Source organism: Chiloscyllium plagiosum, unplaced genomic scaffold (assembly GCF_037043375.1).
Source record: "Chiloscyllium plagiosum isolate Xiang-an unplaced genomic scaffold, Cpla_swu_hap1 HiC_scaffold_29, whole genome shotgun sequence".
Classification (NCBI taxonomy): Eukaryota; Metazoa; Chordata; class Chondrichthyes; order Orectolobiformes; family Hemiscylliidae; genus Chiloscyllium; species Chiloscyllium plagiosum.
Genome location: NW_028270167.1, coordinates 33416357 through 33440032, shown reverse-complemented (window position 1 = coordinate 33440032; position 23676 = coordinate 33416357). Strand labels below are relative to the sequence as shown.

At 43.2% G+C, this 23676-nt stretch overlaps 1 protein-coding gene across 3 annotated transcripts in view; it reads right to left on the bottom strand.

The window, feature by feature from the left end:
* tmem218 (transmembrane protein 218) overlaps window positions 1–23458 on the bottom strand; it is a 34477-nt gene extending 11019 nt beyond the window's left edge. Inside the window, exons 1-3 of one of the 3 annotated variants that reach the window (XM_043676858.2) lie at window positions 23432–23458; window positions 16030–16147; window positions 8929–9034 (exon numbers count right to left, since the gene is read on the bottom strand). In XM_043676858.2, the coding sequence (XP_043532793.1) occupies window positions 8929–9034; window positions 16030–16136 (213 nt within the window). In that variant the 5' untranslated portion in view covers window positions 16137–16147; window positions 23432–23458. Of the gene's footprint in view, window positions 1–8928; window positions 9035–16029; window positions 16148–22105; window positions 23012–23390; window positions 23410–23431 lie in introns of those variants that run through there. The other 2 variants (XM_087976473.1, XM_043676859.2) reach the window with 2 other exon arrangements.
* Between the last annotated feature and the right edge of the window lie 218 nt (window positions 23459–23676).

Genomic DNA, 23676 nt, shown 5'->3' with positions numbered 1-23676 from the left:
TTGAATTTAACCAGTTTAAGTTATGCCCCTAGATACTAAAACCCAATCGAGTTGGTATTTTGCTGTTTTGACAGCAGTTTTGGGTATAAAAAGCAGGCAATTTGGACAGTTAGCCAGGAGAAAGAGCACCAACTAGTATTGTCAGACAGACTGCCTGAAAACACTCTCTGTCAAAGGTAACTTTTACCTCTGAAACACCTTTGTAGCCAAATACCAAAGACAACCCAGGGAGATCTACACACAGAGGGAGATCTACAAACAGAGGAGGATCAACACCGGAGACAACAGCTGCTTTCGGTTTTGAAAATTAAGTTGCTGTAAATTTAATAGGGGCTTTATTGGACTGTGTCCATCACTATAAAGGGGTAGGTGGCAGTGTAATCATGAAGGAATGATGGGGGTTGGGTAGTATGGGGAAGGGGCTAAAGCAGCAGAGAGGGAGGGGTATTCAAATGGGGGGGACAATATTCAGGGGAGCAAAGTATCTGAGGGAAGCAGCAAAATAGTCAAGGCGACTGGAATTGGGGGAATGTAAAATCTAGGGGAAGCAAAATTGTAGGGGCTGAATAATGGGAAAGGGGTTTGCATATTTGGGGGAGTTGCAAGAGGTGGTGGGAGAAGAAAATAGAGCTGATTACAAATTGAGGGCAAATATGTCTCCACACCCCTATTTTTGATTGCCCAACTCTGGGCCACATAATCGGAAGAAGTAAAATTGTGGGGAGAGGGGCAAAATATGGGGAGTATGATTTTGGTGGGGGAGGGGGCAAAATTTAGAGATGGTAAATTGTGAGTATTGCAAGATGGCAGGGACATAAAGTTTGTGGAGTGGCATATTTGGGGGGGTGGGGAGCCTTGCAAGGAAAGGAGGGCGCAGTTTGTAGAGGAGAATGAAGGTACACCAGAGTGGGTAATTACACGGGGGGGGAGAATTTTGGGTGAGGGATGCCAAGTTGGGGACAGAAAACATCTGGTAGTGGGGGCAAAACTTGGGGTGGGCACACAGTTGAGACAGGAATATTTGGGGTAAACTGGGCAGCCGGTGTATCAGATAAAGCCCCTTTGTTATGACACAGAGGTAAAACCTTCTAATTAAACCAAACACACAGAAAAGCTCACCTCTGTTAAAGTATGAGTGACAGAGAACTACCCAAAATTCACTATTTAACAAAAGAAATATCAATTTTATTAATTAACTCAAAAAGTGAACATGAACAACAGCTATTTTGTGGTACACACCGGTACCAATGACATAGCAAGGAAAAGGAATGAGGACCTGAAAAATGAATAGGGGGAGTTAGATTCGAAGCTAAAAGGCTGGACAAGCAGAGTAGTGATCTCTGGATTGCAACTGGTGCCACGAGCTAGTGAGACTAAGATGTACAGCTGAACACGTTGCTGCAGAGCTGGCGTAGGAGGGAGGGCTTCAGGTATGTGGATCATTGGTATACCTTCTGAGGGACCTGAACAAGGAGGGCAAGTTGCACCTGAACTGGATGGATACCAATATTCTGGTGGGAGGTTTGTTGGAGCTCTTTGGGAGGGTTTAAACTAGTTTGGCAAGGGAATGGGAACCAGAGCTATGGATCAGAGGATGGGGAAGCTGGTGAACAGGCAGATACTGTATGCAGAGAGTCTGTGAGGAAGGATAGACAGTTGACAGGGCAAAGTTGCAGTCAGTGTGATGGGGTGAAGTGTGTCTATTTTAATGCAAGAAGAAATGTCAGGAATAAGGGTGGTGAACTTAACAGTATTTGGAGCTACGATGTTGTGGCCATTACGGAGACTTGACTATCACAAGGGCAGGAATGGTTGTTGGATGCTGCAAAAGGATGTTTCAAAAGGAATAGGGATGGAGGTAAAGGAAGTGAGGGAAGTGGCATTGCTAATCAGGGATAGTATCACAGCTGCAGAAAGGGAGGTTGTTGAGGAGGGTTTGTCTACTGAGTCAGTATGGGTGCAAGGCAGAAAAGGAACAGTCACTTCATCAGGAGTTTTCTACAGACCGACCCCCACCCCCCATCCCCACCCCGCAACAGAGACACTGAGCAGATTGGAATTTGATGTTTGGCTACGAACCAGGTCAGGTGACAGATCTCTCGGTGGGACAGTATTCGGTCATAGTGATCACAATTCCCTTACCTTTATTATAGTCATGGAGAGGGATAGGAACAGACGGTATGAGAAAGTATTTAATTGGGGGAGGGGGAAATTACTATGCTATTAGGCAGGAACTGTGGAGCATAAATAGGGAACAGATATTCTCAGGGAAATGCATGACAGAGATGTGGAGGTTGTTTAGGGAGCACCTGCTGTGAGTGCTAGATAGCTTTGATCCACTGAGGCAAGGAAGGGATGGTAAGGTGAAGGATCCTTGGATGACAAGGGATGTGGAACATCTAGTCAAGAGGAAGAAGGAAGCTTACGTAAGGTTGAAGAGGCAAGGATCAGACAGGGCTCGAGAGAGTTATAGGAACTGAAGAATGGACTTAGGAGAGCTGGAAGGGGGCATGAAAAAGCCTTGATGGGTAGGAAGTCCCCTAGGCCATACCAGGAATATACCCAAGGTTACTATGGGAAGCAAGGGAAGAGATTGCTGCGTCTTTGGCGATGATCTTTGCGATCTCATTGTCCATTGGAGGAGTTTCAGATGATTGGAGGGTGGCAAATGTTATTCCTTTGTTCAAGAAAGGGAATAGAGATAACCCTGGGAATTACAAACCAGTCAGTCTTACGTTGGAGGTGGGCAAACTATTGGAGAGGATTGTGAGAGACAGGATTTATGCTTATTTGGAAAACTATGTTTTGATTAGAGATAGTCTCCATGGCTTTGAAATGAGTAGATCATGTGTTCCAAGCCTTATTGAATTCTTTGAGGATGCAACAAAACACACTGAAGGTAGAGCAGTGGATGTACTGTGTATGGATTTTAGCAAGGCGTTTGATAAGATTCCCATCGTAGGCTCATTCAGAAAGTAAGGAGGCATGGGATACAGGGAAATTTGCATGTCTGGATGCAGAATTGGCTAGCCCATAGAAGACAGAGGGTGGTCGTAGACGGATAGTATTCAGACGGAGGTTGGTGATCAGTGGTATTCAACAGGGATTTGTTCTGGAGCCTTTGCTCTTTTTGATTTTTATAAATGACTCGGATGAGGAAGTGGAAGGGTGAGTTAGTAAATTTGCCGATGACACAAAGGTTGGTGGAGTTGTGGACAGCGTGGAAGGCTGTTGTAGGTTGCAATGAGACATTAACAGGATGCAGAGCTGGGCTGAGAAGTGTCAGATGGAGTTCAACCTGGAAAAGTGTGAAGTGATTCTTTTTTGAAGGTCAAATTTAAATGCAGAATACAGGGTTAAAAAGGTGGGATTCTTGGCAGAGTGGAGGAACAGAGGGATCTTGGGGGTCCCTCAAAGTTGCCACCCAAGTTTATAGGGTTGTTAAGGCGGCGTATGGTGTGTTAGCTTTAATTAGCGAGAGATTTAGTTTAACAGCCGCAAGGTTAAGCCATAGCTATATAAAGCCCTGGTTAAGCCACACTTGGAATATTGTATTCAGTTCTGGTTGCCTCAATTATAGGATGGGGAAGCTTTAAAGAGGGTGCAGAGGAGATTTACCAGGATTGTGCCTGGACTGGAGGGCACGTCTTACGAAGAAAAGTTGAGGGAGCCAGGGTTTTTCTCATTGGAGCGAAGAAGGATGAGAGGTGACTTGATAGAGGTATACAAAATAATGAGAGGCATAAATAAAGTCGATAGCCAGAGACCTTTTCCCAGGGCAGAAATAGCTATCATGAGGGGGCAAAATTTTAACGTGATTGTAGGAAGGTTTAGGGGAGATGTCAGAAGTAGGTTCTTTCCACAGAGTGGTGGGTGAGTGGAATGCACTGCCAGCAGTGACAACAGAATCAGATACTATAGGGACATTTAAGAGACTCTTGGATAGGCACATGGATGATTGTAAAATGAAGAGTAGGTAGGTTAGTTTGATCCTAGAGTAGGATAAAAAGTTGGCACAACATCAAGAGTAGAACGGCCTGTACTGTGCTGTACTGTTCTATGTTCTATCTCTGCTGCCGTACCCAACTCGCACCAAGGCTTATGTTCTACAAGTCACACTACTGTCTTCAGCATCTTGCCTCACTTACTCTCATTCACCTCAACTCTGACACCACTAACCCTGCACGTCCTCTGTGCTGTCCACTCACTTACTCAGAATACCACATCGGCACCAACAGTAAAAGCTGTGCCACACTTTCTTCCTCTGTTATACCAAACTCTCTCATTCCATCAGGAAAACAGCTCAGAATGGGACAGAAAGAATCAAGGCAAGGTGGTGATCTGCTTGTCATCTGGCTACTCACTCCTTAGAAGGACAGAATTCAGAATCAAACCACACTGAGTAAGTCCTGGACGTATCAGAAGCTGTCATTGACTTCCTGTTCAGGTAAAAGCTGAGTGAAAGCTAACCCCCTTGATTTGACTGAGAATTCTGACAACTATGAAAAGCTCGCTGGTTTTGTGTTTGTGTTAAATGGCATGGCAAGACAGCAACAACACTAAACCTGGCTTCTCTGGCTGAGAGATCAAAACAAGGCAACAGAAGGCAGGGATGCTGTGAGCAGTGAAGAGCCCAAAAGAGAAGCCTGGCCCAATCCTTGAGCTGGGTATGTGACACGATGTGCTTTGGGTCCTCGCAGCAGCAGCACAATGGGAAGAGAGAGTGACAACCTTTGACATCAGACTGCATTTAACCAAGTGTAGCATTAAGGAGCCCTAGCAAAGCTGGAATGAATGGGAATCTGGGGGCAAATTTTCCATTTGTTGATGCTATACCTGACATATAGGAAGATGGTTGGGGTTACTGGAGGTCAGTCATCTCTGCAGGAGCCCCTTGGTAATGTCCTCGGCACAAAAATGTTCAGAAACTTCATTAATAACCTTAAGGTCAGAAATGGAGATGTTTGCCAATAACTGTGCAGTGTTCATCACAATTTGCAACTTCTCAAATGCAACAATGTCTGAACAATAACCAGGCTTGGGCGAACAATTGACAAGTAACATTCACACCATACAAATGCCAGGTCATGACCATCTCCAATATTTGACAATCTAATCACCGCCCCTTGACATTCAATGATGTTACCATCACTGAATCCCCATTATCAATATCCTATGGGGGCAGCATTGACCAGAAACTGAACTGTACTCACCATATAAATATAGTGATTACAAGAAAAGGTCAGAGGCTAGGAATTCTCCAGTGAGTAACTTGCTTTCTGACCCCACAAAGCCTGTCTGCCATTTACAAAGCACAAGTCAGGAATGTGATGGAATACACCCACTTGCCTGATGGGTACAGCTCCAGCAACACTCAAGAAGCTTGACATCATCCAGGACAAAACGGCCTGCTTGATTGGTATCACATCCACAAGCACTTGATCTGTCCACCACCAATGCTGAGTCGCAGAAGTGTGTACTATCAAAAAGATGGACTGCAGAAATTCACCAAAGATCGTTTGACAGCACCTTGCAAACCCACAACCACTCCCATCCAGATGGACAAGGGCAGCAGATGCACGGGAACACCATCACTTGCAAGTTCCCCTCTGAACCTCTCACCATCCTGACTTCACTGTCACTGAGTCAAAACTCTGGAATTCCCTCCCAAAGGACATTGTTGATCAATTTTCACACATGAACTGCGGTGGTTCACGAAGGCAGCTCACCACCATCTTCTCAAAGGCAACTCAGAAGGGCAATAAATGCTGGCCAGACACCAATATCCACATCCCACAAGTGAATAAAAACACAGTTTCCCAGTGCATCCCAAGGTGCAGTACTGAAATGCAGAAGCATCCTCTAAGTTGCCTGGAGATGTGCCATGAACATTCTTAAAGGCTGGCAGATGGCAAATGCCATGAAGTCATTCACAACAAGCAATGAACTATATCTCCTAGGTGCCTGCTCTAGTTTCCTTGTTGCAGTTTCTCAACATTTAGCTAGATTGGCAAGTTTGATAAGATGGTTGGCTGAAAATCAATCATTCCTGAAGAAGGGCTTATGCCCAAAACGTCGATTCTCCTGTTCCCTGGATGCTGCCTGACCTGCTGCGCTTTTCCAGCAACACATTTCCAGCGCTGAAAATCAATCAGGTCAGCTGTGCTGTTAACAAGGCATTTAACAAGTGCTCCTCCCCAACAACTGCTATCTTGCCACTACTTGGTGAGAATCTTCCCATGTGACTTGTGACGATGAAGAAAGATGGCTTGAATTGCTCTAAACGTCGAGATAGGCCTTGCTACAACTGTTACACAATTTTGCCACACACCTCGCTATCGGTCACATTGCTCAGATCCCTTCAAGATTCCACTCACTGTCCTTCTTCTTCTGTCATTCCAGGCCTCACTTACAATGAAATCAAGATTGTAACTTACTCCTGTGCAGAACTTTAAACTCTAGAACTTCATATCACTCACCACTTATTCCTTACGGACAAAAGGGTAACTAGGGAAAGAATAGGGCCCCTCAAAGATCAGCAAGGCAGCCTTTGTGTGGAGCCGCAGGAGATGGGGCAGATACTAAACGAGTATTTTGCATCAGTATTTACTGATGTGGAAAAGGACAAGAAAGATATAGAATCTAGGGAAATAGATGGTGACATCTTGAAAAATGTGCATATTACAGAGGAAGAAGTGCTGGATGTCTTGAAACGCATAAAAGTGGATAAATCCCCAGACCTGATCAGGGGCACCTTAGAACTCTGGGAAGCTAGAGAAGTGATTGCTGGGCCTCTTACTGAAATATTTGTATCAGCGATAGTCAGAGGCTGAGGTCCATAAGTCTGGAGTTTGGCTAACGTGGTGTCACTGTTTAAGAAAAGGTGGTAAGGACAAGCCAAGGAACTATAGACCAGTGAGCCTGACCTCGGTGGTGGGCAAGTTGTTGGAGGGAATCCTGAGGGACAGGATGTATATGTATTTGGAAAGGCAAGGACTGATTCGGGATAGTCAACATGGCTTTATGGCTGGGAAATCATGTCTCACAAACTTGATTGAGGCTTTTGAAGAAGTAACAAAGAGGATTGATGGGGGCAGAGCAGTAAATGTGATTATATGTGGACTTCAGTAAGGCATTCGACAAGGTTCCCCATGGGAGACTGATTAGCAAGGTTAGATCTCATGGAATACAGGGAGAACTAGCCATTTGGATAGAGAACTGGCTCAAAAGGTAGAAGACAGAGGGTGGTGGTGGAGGATTGTTTTTCAGACTGGAGGCCTGTGACCAGTGGAGTGCCACAAGGATCAGTGCTGGGTCCACTACTTTTCATCATTTATATAAATGATTTGAACGTGAACATAAGAGGTATAGTTAGTAAGTTTGTAGATGACACCAAAAATGGAGGTGTAGTGGACTGCAAAGAAGGTTACCTCAGATTACAACAGGATCTTGATCAGATGGGCCAATGGGCTGAGAAGTGGCAGATGGAGTTTAACTTAGATAAATGTTAGGAAAGCAAATCTTAGCATGACTTAAACACTTAATGGTAAGATCCTAGGGAGTGTTGCTGAACAAAGAGACCTTAGAGTGCAGGTTCATAGCTCCTTGAAAGTGGAGTTGCAGATAGATAGGATAGTGAAGGCGGTGTATGGTATGCTTTCCTTTATTGGTCAGAGTACTGAGTACAGGAGTTGGGAGGTCATGTTGTGGCTGTACATTGGTTAGGCCACTGTTGGAATATTGTGTGCAATTCTGGTCTCCTTCCTATTGGAAAGATATTGTGAAACTTGAAAGGGTTCAGAAAAGATTTACAAGGATGTTGCCAGGGTTGGAGGATTTGAGCTACAGGGAGAGGTTGAATAGGCTAGGGCTGTTTTCCCTGGAGACTTGGAGGCTGAGGGGTGACCTTGTTGAGGTTTATAAAATCATGAGGGGCATGGATAGGATAAATAGACAAAGTCTTTTCCCTTGGGTGGAGGAGTTCAGAACTAGAAGGCATTGGTTTAGGGTGAGAGGGGAAAGATATAAAAAAATCCTAAGGGGCAATTTTTTTCACGCGGAGGGTGGTACGTGTACAGAATGAGCCGCCAGAGGAAGTGGTGGAGGCTGGTACAATTGCAACATTTAAAAGGCATCTCGATAGGTATATGAATAAGAAGGGTTTGGAGGGAAATGGGCCGCCTGTCAGGTGGGACTAGATTCGGTTAGGATATCTGGTCGGCATGGATGAGTTGGACCAAAGGGTCTGTTTCTGTGCTGTACATCACTATGACTCTTCGACTCTGCCTATATTCTAAATACTTTTAAAAGGAATGTGTGTTAACACCTAACCAAAACTTCTTTAACTGCCTCTTCTTTTCTTCTACTTTCTTGACATTGCTTCTGCAGCACAGGCTTTGACCTGGGATTCTCAATTTCAAAAAAGGGAAAACATCAGAGAAGATCAAGATTGCACAAAAGTAAGAGATCGGTTTACAATAAAATTCTGATCCTAATCTGATACTCTAGTGTGCTGACATAATTTATAAATTGAAGAGCACAGGTCATAGCAACTCAAGAGACCTCAATAAGTGAGCTTTGCTGCTGTGACCAGAGGAACACATAGGCCCAGAAGCACTCACTGTAATTAAGTGGATAGAGCGAGGGAGAGATACAGTGAAGGAAATCATTTACTGCTGGGGTTTAAGTTTACTTTTAGTTTAAACCTTTGATTTGTTCTTTTGGGAGTTTTGTCTGGATTTATGCTGCAAATACAGTACTTTATCCTTCACAGAAATCAATATGTTGTGCACTGCATGTGTGAGAAATGGGACTGCCTGAGGGTTGATAAGGTTCTGTTGCCTGCACACGGTTCATTGTTTTTAATAAAAGCTCAGGGGCAGGTTATGAAAGGCAATATGAAGTAACAGATATAAACACTGTTCTTACCACGTCTTCAGTCACTGACTCAGGTGTCTCTTTGGCTCGGGGAAAGAAGATGAGGATCAAGGTGATCATCAATGCAAGGAAGAAAACCAATATAATCGAAAGCCAGCTAGATAAAATAACAAAAGATATTCCCAATGAATCTGTACTGCACAACAGATGATGCTTGATAAACCAGTATAATAAAGTAAGGGGCCCAGTGAGAGTATCAGAGCACCAAAGCTGAGGAGCAGAAGATCAATTTAAATCAAAGAAAACCGGTACCAAATTGATGGTACACTGGCTCCAGCTAGTCAATTGCAGTTTGTGTCAATCAGACCAAGCTTCCCTCTTTCTGTCTTTCAGGTTTAACAATGTTTTTGCTTTTCAGAAGTATCCCTGGTTTCCTCCCTGTGCTTTATTAACTTAGCACAGTCTCTCCCAAACTGTGTGAACAGCCCAACCTTAGTTCTGCTACACATGTTCGTTCCACAACCCTGACCTAATCACTCTGCTCTTGCTGTGCTCCTTTTAAAGTAAAGATTAGAGTCGTGCTGGAAAAGCACAGCAGGACAGGCAGCATCTAAGGAGCAGGAAAATCGACGTTTTGGGCAAAAACCCTTCATCAGCAATGAGCCTCCAGGATGGAGAGATAAATGGGAGGCAGGTGAGGCTGGGGGGGTGAAGGTAGCTAAGAGTACAATGAGTGGATGGAGGTGAGGATGAAGGCGATATGTCAAAGAGCAGGGTGAAGTGGATAGTTGGGAAGGAAGATTGGCAGGTAGGGCAGGTCATGAGGATGGTGCTGAGCTGGCAAGTTGGAAGTGGAGTAAAGTGGGGGGAGGGGAAATGAGGAAACTGGTGAAGTCCACATTGATGCCCTGGGGTTGAAGTGTTCGGAGGCGAAAAATGAGGCGTTCTTCCTCCAGTGGCGGTGGAGGTGGCCCAGGACCTGCATGTCGCCAGCAGAGTGGGAGGGGGAGTTGAAATGTTCGGCCACAGGGTGGTGTGGTTGATTGGTGCAGGTGTCCTGGAGATGTTCCCTAAAGCGCTATGTGGGAAGGCGTCCAGTCCTACCAATGTAGAGGAGACTGCATCGGGAGCAACAGATACAATAAATGACACTGGTGGATGTGCAGGTGCAACTTCGATGGATGTGGAAGGCTCCTTTGGGGCCTTGGATGGAGGTGGGGGGGGGGAGGTGTGGGTGCAGGTTTTGCAGTTCCTGCGGTGGCAGGGGTAGGTGCCAGGATGGGAGGGTGGGCTGTTGGGGGGCATGGACCTGACCAGGTAGTCACAGAGGGAATGGTCTTTGAGGAAAGCGGATAGAGGTGGGGAGGGAAATATATCCCTGGTGGTGGTCCGTTTGGAGGTGGTGGAAATGTCGACGGACGATGTCGTTTATATGGTGGTTGGTGGGGTGGAAAGTGAGGACCAGGGGTGTTCTGTCCTTGTTGCAGTTGGAGGGGTGGGGTTTGAGGGCGGAGGTGCGGGACGTGGATGAGATGCGTTGGAGGGCATCTTCAACCATGTGGGAAGGAAGAGGCCATCTGTGGTGGAACTGGTCCTCCTGGGAGCAGATGCATTGGAGGCGGAGGAATTGGGAGTACGGGATAGCATTTTTGCAGGAGGTAGGCTGGGAAGAGGTGTAATCCAGGTTAGCTGTGGGAGTCGGTGAGTTTGTAAAAAATGTCAGTGTTAAGTCAATCATCATTGATGGAGATGGAGAGGTCCAGGAAGGGGAGGGAGGTGTCAAAGATGGTCCAGGTGAATTTAAAGTTGGGGTGGAATGTGTTGGTGAAGCTGATGAACTGCTCAACCTCCTCGCGGGAGCACGAGGTGGCGCCGATGCAGTCATCAATGTAGCAGAGGAAGAGGTGGGGTGTTGTGTAACTACAGAAGATGGACTGTTCTATGTAGCCAACAAAGAGACAGGCATAGCTAGGGACCATGCAAGTGCGTATGGCTACCCCTTTCGTCTGGAGGAAGTGGTAGGATTCGAAGGAGAAATTGTTAAGGCTGAGGACCAGTTCAGCCAAACGAATAAGTGTGTCAGTGGAAGGTTACTATTGGGGATATCAGGAGAGGAGGGCTTGCAGGTCCTGGGTCATGGCCTTTTTCCAGCACCACTCTAATCTTGACCCTGATCTCCAGCATCTGCAGTCCTCACTTTCCTTTTAAAGTAACTCAATCCCAACCTGTTCTTTGAACTTTTTGTTTTAAAATCAGTGACCAAGTCACCCAAACCATTAACCATTAGCAACATGTAGTTCACTGGAAATAAAGATGAGATTAATTGCATTTTATTTACAAATAAATAATGAAGAATGGACACCACCCTTGGGGATGTAATCTCAACACAATGTGCACGGCAGATGACACATACCTTCATCAAAACGTTATGATAAAAATTAATTAATGTGTGCTTATCATAATTCCATGGTTTACTTCTTGATGACTCAACAGTGGCAAGTTTTTGTTAAGTTATTCAAAGGAGAAGTAAGTTTACATGCATTCAGAGTGTTTGAGAAGATTTATAGCTCAGGTTGTGGATGAGATTGTTGACTTGCTCATGAGCTGGTAAGTTTGTTCACAGACATTTCGTCACCATGCTAGGTAACATCATCAGTATGCCTCTGTTCCTTAACAGAGCCAGCAACAAAACCAGAAACAGAACCAGCAACAAAACCAGAAATGACACCACTAACCCCAACATACCCAGATATACAAATAGCAAACAGGACAGAATACCAATGCTTCACCGAAGGCGCACTGATGAGGTTACCCAGAATGGCAACGAAACGCCTGCAAACAAACTTACTAGCTCAGCCATTAAGTAAATAACCTCAGATATTGTTCAAGTGTATTAAAATGTTTTGATATGGAAAACTATTTTTGTCAGTAGATAGCATAATCTAAAAATTAAGAACCAGATTTTTCAGGAAATTAGGAAACACTTCTGCAAGGTTGGCAGAAGCAGGAGATGGGAGAAGATACTGAACAAGTACTTTGCATCAGTGTTTACTGTGGAAACAAAGGTTGGCAGAAGTTTGAAATCTTTCAGTAAATGGCAATTGATGCAAGATAAAATATTAATACTAACATTATGAGTGGTAAGATTTTTGTAAATCAAAGATTAACGGGATATGGATAAACACACTTTTATGGAGTCATGGGGCAGATTACTATAATCTCTCAGATAGGCGGAACAAACTCAAAGGGTTAAGTAGCCCACTTCAGTTTCTATATTTTCCAATAAAATTGTTGCAAGTGGTCAAAGTTCTGATTCCTACACTTATAACTAATTACTAATTTCCACTAGATAATGCTGTCCTGAACCACTCCCTCCCATTGCACTCATTGCTCCATTGCCTGACTATTTAGTCACAGAGTCATAGAGATGTACAGTACCAAAACAAACCCTTTGGTCCAACTCGTCCATGCCGACCAAATGTAGTCTCACCTGGCACCTGGCTCACATCCCTCCAAATCCTTCCTATTCATATACCCATCCAGATGCCTTTTAAATGTTGCAATTGTACTAGCCTCCACCACTTCCTCTAGCAGCTCATTCCATACACGTACCACCCTCTGCGTGAAAAAGGTCCCACCCAGTCCAACACCGTCCATTCCCCCAAATCCCTCTCAGGCAGCCAGACTGGACACCAACAAGAAGATGCTGCGAGTCTCCAAATAGCGCATGCACGCACACACACACCCTTTTACTGCAACGTTTTGACAGGTGCCACCTTTGCCCTGTACAGGTCAATGTTGGAGAGATTATTTGGGGAAGGGGGGTTTAGGGTACACAGCTGTGTAGAACTCCAGGAAAAGTGTGGGGGGGGGGGAAGCGAGAGAGAGGGTGGGAGGTCAGTCATTTGGAGATGGTGTAGGGGGTGGATAGGAGGCAGTGTGCTGCTGCCTAGTCTCCTGAACGGGGAGCGAACTTAACAGAAAACTCCGAGCGCTAAAGGGTATTGAATCAATTAACCAAATAATCAATTATCTGAACGGAATAGTGCCCGCCCATCTCATTCAGATAATCGAGGTTCCTCTGTATACTTAAGTGGAGAATCAGGAGAGCAAAAAGGGGACATGAGATAGCTTTGGCAAATAGAGTTCAGGAGAATTCAAAGGTTTTTACAAGTACATTAAGGACAAAAGGGTAACTAGGGAGAGAATAGGCCCCTCAAAGATCAGCAAGGCGGCCTTTGTGCGGAGCCTCTGGAGATGGGGGAAGATACTAAACAAGTACTTTGAATCAGTGTTTACTGTGGAAAAGGACTTGGAAGATATAGAACGTAGGGAAATAAAATGCCTGGGCTCCCATCAGTCCAGGATTGTTCTCGCAGCATTTCAGTAAGCCGAGTTCACTTTTAATCACTGTAAACAAAAGGCGCGATCAGTGCTGGAAACACATCTTTGATGTAATGTTTCTATCGTGACCTCAAGATCTCCTTCAGATAATCAGATAATCGAGGTTCCTCTGTACTCTTACTGCCTTCATACTCTAAGGATTCATTTCATCTATCTTGTCTATAGCTGACATATGCATCCATTTTTTTTCATAACCAAATCCTCAATTTCTTTAGTCATCCAACATTCTCTACACCTACCAGCCTTTCCTTTTACCCTGACAGGAAAATACTGTCTCTGGACTCTCGTTATCACATTTCTGAAGGCTTCCCATTTTCCAGCTGTCCCTTTACTGCGAACATTTGCCCCAAGTCAGCTTTTGAAGCCTAATATTGTCAAAATTAGCCTTCCTCCAATATAGAATTTCAACTTTTAGATCTGGTCTATCCTTTTCTATCACTATTTTAAAACCAATGGAATTACGGTCACTGTCCCCAAAGTGCTCCCCCACTGACACCTTAGTCACCTGCCCTGCCTTATTTCCCAAGAGTAGGTCAAATTTTGCATCTTCCCTGGTAGGTACACCCACACATTGAATCAGAAAATTTTCTTGTACACACTTAAATTCCTCTCCATCTAAACCCTTAACACAATGGCAGTCCCAATCTATGTTTGGAAAATTAAAATCCCCTACCATTACTACCCTATTATTCTTACAGATAACTGAGATCTCCTTACAAATCTGTTTCTCAATTTCCCTCTGACTATTAGGTCTATAATACAATCGCAATAAGGTGATCATCTCTTTCTTATTTCTCAGTTTAGCCCAAATAACTTCCTTGGATGTATTTCTGGGACTCTCCTCCCTCAGTACAGCTGTAATGTTATCCCTTGCCAAAAATGCCACTCCCCCACCTCTCTTACCTCCCTTTCTGTCCTTCCAGCATTTGTATCCTGGAACAATAAGATGCCAGTCCTGTCCATCCCTGAGCCTGGTTTCTGTAATTGCTATAATATCCCAGTCCCATGTTCCTAACCATGCCCTGAGTTCATCTGCCTTCTGTTAGGCCTCTTGCATTGAAATAAATGCAGTTTAATTTATCAGTCTTACTTTGTTCTCTGCTTTGTCCCTGCCTGCTCAGACTGTTTGTTCTCAACTGTACCAGTCTCAGATTGATCTCTTTCCTCACTAGCTCTCGGAGTCCCACCCCTTCACCTTACTAGTTTAAATCCTCCTGAGCAGCTCTAGCAAATCTCTCTGCCAGTATATTAGTCCCCTTCCAATTTAGGTGGAAGCCGTCCTTCTTTTACAGGTCACTTCTACCCCATACAAAATTCCAATGATCCAAAAGTGTGAATCCTTCTCCCATACACCAGCTCCTCAGCCATGCATCCATTTGCTCTATCCTCCTATTACTGCCCTCACTAGCTCGTAGCACCAGTAGTAATCCAAATATTATTACTCTCGAGGATCTCTTTTTAAAATTCCGGCCTCTCTACATTCTCCCCTTCAGAATCTCATCCTTTTCCCTTCCTATGTCATTCGTTCCAATGTGTACAATGACCTTCTACTGGTCCCTCTCCACCTTGAGAACATGCTGCACTCTCTCAGAGACATCCTTGATCCTGGCACCAGGGAGGCAACACCATTGTGATTTTTCACTGCTGGCCACAGAACGTCTGTCTGTGCCTCGGATGAGAGAGTCCCCTAACACAATTGGTCTCTTGGAACTTGGCTTGCCCCTCATTGCGTTACAGCCAGTCTCAAGACCAGAAACTTGGCTGTTCTTGCTACATTTCCCTAAGAATCCATCACCTCCTACATTTTCCAAAACCGTATACTTGTTTGAAATGGGGATAGCTACAGAAGACTCCTGCATTACTTGCCTATCTCTCTTACCTTCCCTGGAGTTAACCCATTTATGTGACTGTATCTGCAACTTTTTTCCCCTTCCTATAACTGCTATCCATCAGACCCCCTTGCTCTTGTAAATTCCTCACTGCCTCTAACGGTCTCTCTAACCAATCCATTCGATCTGAAGGATTCGCAACCAATGACATTTATTGCAGATATAATTCTCAGTAAACACGTAAACTCTCCCTAATCTCCCACATCCAACAAGAAGAGCACATCATTCTATTAAAGGTCATTTATGCTTCTTCCGATCTACAGACACAGAAAATAGCACTGTTTTATTTCTCTACAAATACTGCTCCAGGCCAACTTAATACTTCCGGCTTATATTTTTAAGTTTAATCAAGAGACGTATCTCAATAAAACATATAATCAAGAATCCACTCTACACACTACTGCAGACTTACTGTAAGGCCACATTAAAAATATTCATTTATCTGTTTCTGTGCTGTGACCTTGCCCAAACAGGTTCTTCCAAAATTAGCTGTGAACTTCAGGTGTTTGTTAATTTTCCCAGACACACACTTGAATGTCCAGCAATACATGAATTCAAACAGTAAAGGCAGTAACTGCGCAGGTTCACTACTGTGTCAGTTAGCAGTATTTCTCTCTAGCTCTATTCATTCCCACTCTCTGTGCTTCTTAATCCATTATGTGATCCATTCATCCTTACTGTGTGCGTTAAGAGGCACATAGAAGGAGAAAAACAAAGGCTGTGCAAAGCTTGATGCAATTAAATGGATTTCAAGCTAATCTTCAAAACAATAAAGATGTAATATTAAAACAGGCAGAATCCAGAATATTCTCAATATTACATTTAAGTAGTGGACTGAAGCAATAAATAAAGGCCTTACCTGATCACACCTCCTGAACGAGATAGCAGCATGCATATCAGCAATGACAAAACCCATACAATAGCCAGAATAAAAACTCCTGGCCCTACTCCCATTACATCGGCCATTGTGACGTTTACTGTAAGAGTAAAATAGTGTTAGTTCCTGAAACAACATGAAAATATTAATAGATGAATGATTGGAGGACAGCCTTGTCATCTTTAAGCTTGTGATTTTTTAAAATTTACTTATAGATCTTTTCCGATCATACTTTGAACTAATTGTTTTACTCCTTTAAACTTCTTCATGCTACGCACCATTTCTTGGCTAATGTAGCTGGAGTAAACAAGCTTAAGCTAGATATTGAACAGTGTGCAAAATGATTCAGGAATATTGCCTCAATGTCTGATCCTCTTGATGAGAAAAGGCTGTTCAGACTCCACAATAGAATGTCTTTCTCCCGGATGGTCCAAGCGTACATGTTGCTCTGAAAGAGCATATTACCTCATCAAGCTGACAGGAAGGAATTTGATTATAATTTTCTCATCCCTTGCAAATGAAAGGAGAAATATTCAGCTGGACACTGCTGCATAGAGGACATCAGATATAGAGAATTGCAACTTTGACAGAACTTATGGCCCAGTTTGACACATTCAGACCTTGGGCAATAGCCCTTAGAAAGTAATGTTCCACAGTTTTTTTGAAATATTTATTTTTCAAGACAATAAGAAATGCACCACATCTGAATGGACCCTCTATGCCACCCCATTCATTGTCATTAGCAGGTTACGAGAGCCAAAGCATGTCGCAAAGCTGTGAAGAGTTTGAAGAGCAGTATTTGGAACAATTGAAGAAATGTTCCAAATAACCGTTTGCTAACCTCTGTCTATTAGAGACACGATAAATTGTGAATTGTTTTCCATATCATTCTGCACAAGTAACTGATGCATTTTGAAGTAATTTCTTACTCTCTAAGTCTATAAACAATGGAAAAGATTCACCAAACAGAAAGGCACAGACTTATCAAGAAGCTTTAAATTATCAAGACAATTATATTTCCCTTTTAATTCTTCCTCTCTGCATTTAGTCCTGATCTACCTACATCTACAATTTTTTGACATTCTCCAACACTTGAACCCATCTTCAAACTTCAAACCCATCTATCCTCTCATCCTTAGATATAAATAGTGTGTAATAAGCGGTAATGAATTGACTGTCTATTATATACTCAAGCTGATTTTTATACACTATGGGAACATAAAAATGGTGCAGCCCACTACATCTGTGATACTTTGCCAGATGACCATTCCTGGAGTTTATGGTCTTTGACACCGCTATTTGTATGTGGGTTGTTTGAGGCTGTTACCTTTGCTTTACCTTGGGCCTATCCAGTGATTCGTAGTAGTGAATAGACTACCACAAAGTACCTACCTAGATGGCACTGTTCTTGGATAACAAGAAAGCTTACTGCATCATATCAATAAGTACAACTTGGTCAGGAACATTACTGAGACCTTCGGGACAGATACATCTGCTCGCTGAAAGCTAGTGCAGATCACCTGCAGATTGTATGTGACATCAGTCCAATGGGTGGAACCAATGTAACAGAAACATTAACCTCGTTAGAACCACTATGTTATGCATCATCTCCCACTCCAAATTTTGTTTTCCATAGTTAACTCCACTGTACATGTAAAAGTATACTACATTTATCAGCACCCTGGAGGTTCCACCATGTCTAGGAAGCCTAATGAAACGTTCCCCATGATCAGCTGGTTCAGAACTGCTTGTTTCTGGATCAAATGTTCTTTGGGAAGTAGTCAAACTCCATTGAATCTCCTAAGAAATTTGTACACGTGACATGCATGCCAGCTAAAAGTGAAGCTGTTTGTGAACAATTTAAACATTTTCAACTTTTTTCTGTGTATTTTAATATATTGTAACTTGTAGGATTTCTATGCTTCTGACAGTTATTCCATCTAGACCATGTGAAGTCTGATTGATAGAGACATTGCCATGCAGAATACACTGGTTAGACAATGACTATCAGTCGCTGCTAAACTTTTTCAAATTCTGACCAGGCAGGTTGACTCAGATTGATCAAGACTTTGCCAAGGAATGAACCAAAAATTACTAATCACCTATTTTGTTAATATAAAACAGGCACAATGTGTGTACATGTTAGCACTGCTGCCTCACAGCGCCAGGGACCCAGGTTTGATTCCTGCCTCGACAACAGTGTGTGGAGTTTGCACATTCTCCTCGTGTCTGCATGGGTTTGCTCCAGTTTTCTCCCACAGTCCAAAGGTGTGCAGGTTAGGTGAATTGGCCATACTAAATTGCCCATAGTGTTCAGGGATGTATAGGTTAGGTGCATTAGTCAAGGGAAATGTAGTTATAGGGTACATAGAACAATACAGCACAGAACAGGCCCTTCGGCCCACGATGTTGTGCCGAACATTTGTCCTAGCTTAAGCACCCATCCATGTACCTATCCAATTGCCGCTTAAAGGTTGCCAATGATTCTGACTCTGCCACTCCCACAGGCAGCGCATTCCATGCCCCCACCACTCTCTGGGTAAAGAACCTACCCCTGACATTTCCCCATACCTTCCACCCTTCACCTTAAATTTACGTCCCCTTGTAACACACTGTTGTATCTGGGGAAAAAGTTTCTGACTGTCTACTCTATCTATTCCTCTGATCATCTTATAAACCTCTATCAAGTCACCCCTCATCCTTCGCCGTTCCAATGAGAAAAGGCCAAGCACTCTCAACCTATCCTCATACGACCTATTCTCCATTCCAGGCAACATCCTGGTAAATCTTCTCTGCACCCTCTCCAAAGCTTCCACATCTTTCCTAAAGTGAGGCGACCAGAACTGCACACAGTACTCCAAATGTGGCCTAACCAAGGTCCTGTACAGCTGCAACATCACTTCATGACTCTTGAATTCAATCCCTCTGCTAATGAACGCTAATACACCATAGGCCTTCTTACAAGCTCTATCCACCTGAGTGGCAACTTTCAAAGATCTATGAACATAGACCCCAAGGTCCCTCTGCTCCTCCACCTTACGAAGAACCCTACCGTTAACCCTGTATTCCGCATTCTTATTAGTCCTTCCATAATGGACAACCTCACATTTGACAGGGTTGAACTCCATCTGCCACTCCTCAGCCCAGCTCTGCATCATATCTAAGTCTCTTTGCAGCCGACAACAGCCCTCCTCACTATCCACAACTCCACCAATCTTCGTATCATCTGCAAATTTACTGACCCACCCTTCGACTCCCTCTTCCAAGTCATTAATAAAAATTACAAACAGCAGAGGACCCAGAACTGATCCCTGCGGAACTCCACTTGTAACTGGGCTCCAGGCTGAATATTTACCATCTACCACCACTCTCTGACTTTGATCGGTTAGCCAATTTTCTATCCAACTGGCCAAATTTCCCTCTATCCCATGCCTGCTGACTTTCCGCATAAGCCTACCATGTGGAACCTTATCAAATGCCTTACTAAAATCCATGTACACTACATCCACTGCTCTACCCTCATCCACATGCTTGGTCACCTCCTCAAAGAATTCAATAAGACTTGTAAGGCAAGACCTACCCTTCACAAATCCGTGCTGGCTGTCCCTAATCAAGCAGTGACTTTCCAGATACTCAAATCCTATCCCTCAGTACCCTTTCCATTACTTTGCCTACCACCGAAGTAAGACTAACTGGTCTGTAATTCCCAGGGTTATCCCTATTCCCTTTTTTGAACAGGGGCACAACATTCGCCACTCTCCAGTCCCCTGGTACCACCCACGTTGACAGGGAAGACGAAAAGATCATTGCCAACGGTTCTGCAATTTCCTCTCTTGCTTCCCACATAATCCTAGGATATATTCCGTCAGGCCTGGGGGACTTGTCTATCCTCAAGAGGATAGGTAGGAGAATCGTGTGGACTTGTTGGATCAAATGGCCTGTTTCCACACTGGAGGGATTATATGATGTTGTTTCTGTCTGCAAAGAATATGGTAAGTGGTATTACGACACAGGTAAACTCCCCTGCTTAATTTAAACCAGCAACACAGAAAAGATTTAACCTGCGCAGTAATCTGTGAAAGTTCGTGAGGCCAAGATCTATTTAAAGTAAAAATTAACAACTTTATTTCTTAAAATATAACAAAAAAAATTAACTAACAATCATTTACAACTCCTTCCTCTAACCTTCTATTTTCCCTTCTAGTCTGATTAAATACACCCCCCCCACCCAGAGTAAGATTTACCTAAAATTCAAATTTCAACACTCGACAGCTGTCGAATCTTCTCTTTGCATCTTCCTCTGTAGATTTTCTGTTTCACAGGTCATTGATAGATAACGGTACCTTTATCAGAGCTATGTTTCCGGCAGTCTGTACATGCTGGTGGTTTGGCAGCCAATTTAGCATGGCCAATTCACCTGACCTTCACATCTTTTGGACTGTGGGAGGAAACCAACGCAGACACAGGGAGAACGTGCAAACTTCCCGCCTCAGGTGACTGACTGTGCAAACTCCACACAGTCAGTCAGTCACCTGAGGCGGGAAGTTTGCACGTTCTCCCCGTGTCTGCGTGGGTTTCCGCCGGGTGCTCCGGTTTCCTCCCACAGTCCAAAAGATGTGCAGGTCAGGTGAATTGGCCGTGCTAAATTGCCCATAGTGTTAGGTAAGGGGCAATTGTAGGGGTATGGGTGGGTTACACTTCGGCGGGTCGGTGTGGACTTGTTGGGCTGAAGGGCCTGTTTCCACACTGTAATGTAATCTAATCTAATTTTCCCACTCATACCCCAAAGCATTGGATTGTTTCAATGAATTTAGTACATTGACAATATTAAAAACTAAACTTGATTGGAGGTTGGTATTTTGGGGTGTAATTTAAATTGATTGGCTGAATTCAATTTTTTTTTCATAGCAATTCAGCCAGTGCCAGCTGCTGGACTAAATGCTCCATTGTAAATTCTCCAGCACTCTGTGTGCTTGCTAAGTCTTTCACTCTCTTAAAAGATACAGTACACCTCTACACCTTCATAATAGTAGTTATTGTGTCAAACAGCATGACTTAGCAATTGGGCTCAGTGCAATGCGTATGTGTGTGTACTGGAAGCTTCATGTATCAAAACACAGGACTTTTTAAAAAAAATCAAGAGTTAATTTGCCAACTAATCAACACTCCCTTCTCATGTATTAAATAAAGGTTGTATCCCTTTACGATACTATTCTTGTGAACAGCATGCTGAGTGCAAAACAATAAGCTTTGAAGAAATGTCTCTTTTTTTTTCAGCAATATCGTAGTTACTGCTTGTTTAGCCATGGTAAGTGGTCAGACAGGATAGTAAATATTGCATTTCTATTAACTTATATTTAACAGTGATGTCCATTAACAAAAGCAAGTTTTTTTTAAATCCCAGATTGTTGGGATCACCAATTTAGTCTCTAAAACCTCAGTTATAGTTTCTAAAGGTCCTTGCTTGTACAGTATAACTGCCTCACTTTCTCTAACTGCAACTGTGTGCTACTTCTGCACTTAATGCTTGATTTTGAAGCAATCCTGTGTCTTAAAACTGCCATCTCCAATTAAATTCAATCTTGGGCTCTACATGCTCTTTCTCAGACCTTGAACTGCTTGGAAGTATTTTTACATCTTTATCAATTTCTTCTCAATGTTAATGTAAATGAATCTAATTAATGTAAATGAATTTTAAATCTATCAGTTCAATATTCTATTCTTTAAAATTGCATTCACCAATCCAATTTTTTAAGATTAGATTCCCTACAGTGCAGAAACAGGCCCTTTGGCCCAACAAACCCACACCGACCTCCGAAGAGTAACCCATCCAGACCCATTCCCCCACTCATGCACGCATCACTATGGACAACTTAGCATGGCCAATTCACCTGACCTGCACATCTTTGGGCAGTGGGAGGAAACCCACACAGACAGTGGCCAGAAGCTGGAACCGAACCAGGGTCCCTGGCGCTGGGTTTCTTTATCATTTTATATCTCTGTACTGTTTACAAGGTTTTCACACCATTTTTAATAATCAGAATGGATGGATACCTACTTCTTTGACAACTTTCCAACTTTCCGCAGCCAAGATGCAATTTTTACACATCTTTTCAGGTGAAATGGACATTTTCCTTCCTTTTCTCAGTCTAAAACACCACGCATCACCTTCTACATATCGTTTTAATGTTTTTTGGCTGCATTCTTTAAAAATGTTCAAGTTGAAATTGCACTATAATTATTTAATTTCAGTTGATTTAAAATCTTTGATTATTCCTGACCATTTTCTGCTACTCCTTTGACTGGATTTAAGTATATTTTGATTCTTGATTCTGACACCTTCCCAATTCATAGATGTGGTTTAAATGTCTTTTCTGGCTCTTTCATAGATCTTCACAACTACACAACATGGAGTCTAATGTCAATGATAATTACATAAACTTGTTCTTTTATTCTTTAAAAAAAATTAACACCACACACTTACTCTAGGTAAAAGCTATTGCCATTCTACCCCGAAAGTTCTTTCTCTTCCCTTTCCTACTACAGAATATTTTGAGCTTCCTCTACCCATTCTCGAAGATCAATTTCAAGCTCCCCAACACCCCCAGGACAAATTTCTGTTTGTTACTTCACTTCCAGTCTGGATATTATTTTTCATTAACTATGCTTCAGAGCCACCTTTCTCTTTTAAGTTTGTTTTCCGGTTATGAATTACATGTTCACCAGTACTAAATAAGTACTACTAAGTAGAGTCTTTCCTCTCTACTTCATACAAACCCCCCAAATTTCTCGCTCCCAGTTTCTCAATTGCTTAATGGAGACAAGGAACATTCCCAAAGGATCGGAGATGCTTATTTATTAAACGCTGTGAGTTGCAGCTGACCCCAGAAATGTAAGTATTGCTATCGCGTATTTTGTTCATTGTCCCCTCACCTCTGTACAAGAACCTCTAGTGCACACATTCCAGCATAATAAATCTTTTTCTCAAGAAGTGCACAGCCAACTTTTTCAACTGTTACCATATTAAAGCTGATTAAATACGGGCTGCTTTGCAACTATGCAAATGCAGAGCAAACTGCCTTCCAAACGTGCTCAGCAATTTGATGTTGTTGCACGTCTCCACCCTCCACATCCCCCACCACCACCACCACCACATCCCTCTCCTCCCCTCCCCTCCCCTCCCCTCTGTAACTGTGTGCAGTCCCTCTGGGAGACTGCCCAACACCCGCTGCGCTATAATCTTGTCATACAACATCCAGTCTCTACTCAAACTCTTTCAAAAAGCCAATTGTCCCACACATGCCGTTTCCGACCTGAGAAACTAGCTCAAATATTAACATTACTATTCTCCAAAGCTCTCCCCGAATGAAGTGAAATCTCAGACCTTGCGACGTCCACCCTAACAACTCGGAGCAGCAGCACCTCGCAACATCCACCTCACCTATTGGCTGAGACCGGACAGCGACCAATAGGAAGCTCCGATACATGTAGGTTAACAACCCATGGTAACCGTGTAAGACTGAGTGCAACGAATAATTAACTAGAGTTAATATACACAGAGTTAATGAAGTGATCTAATATAGAGAGTTAATATACACAGTTAATAAAGTGATCTAATGTAGAGAGTTA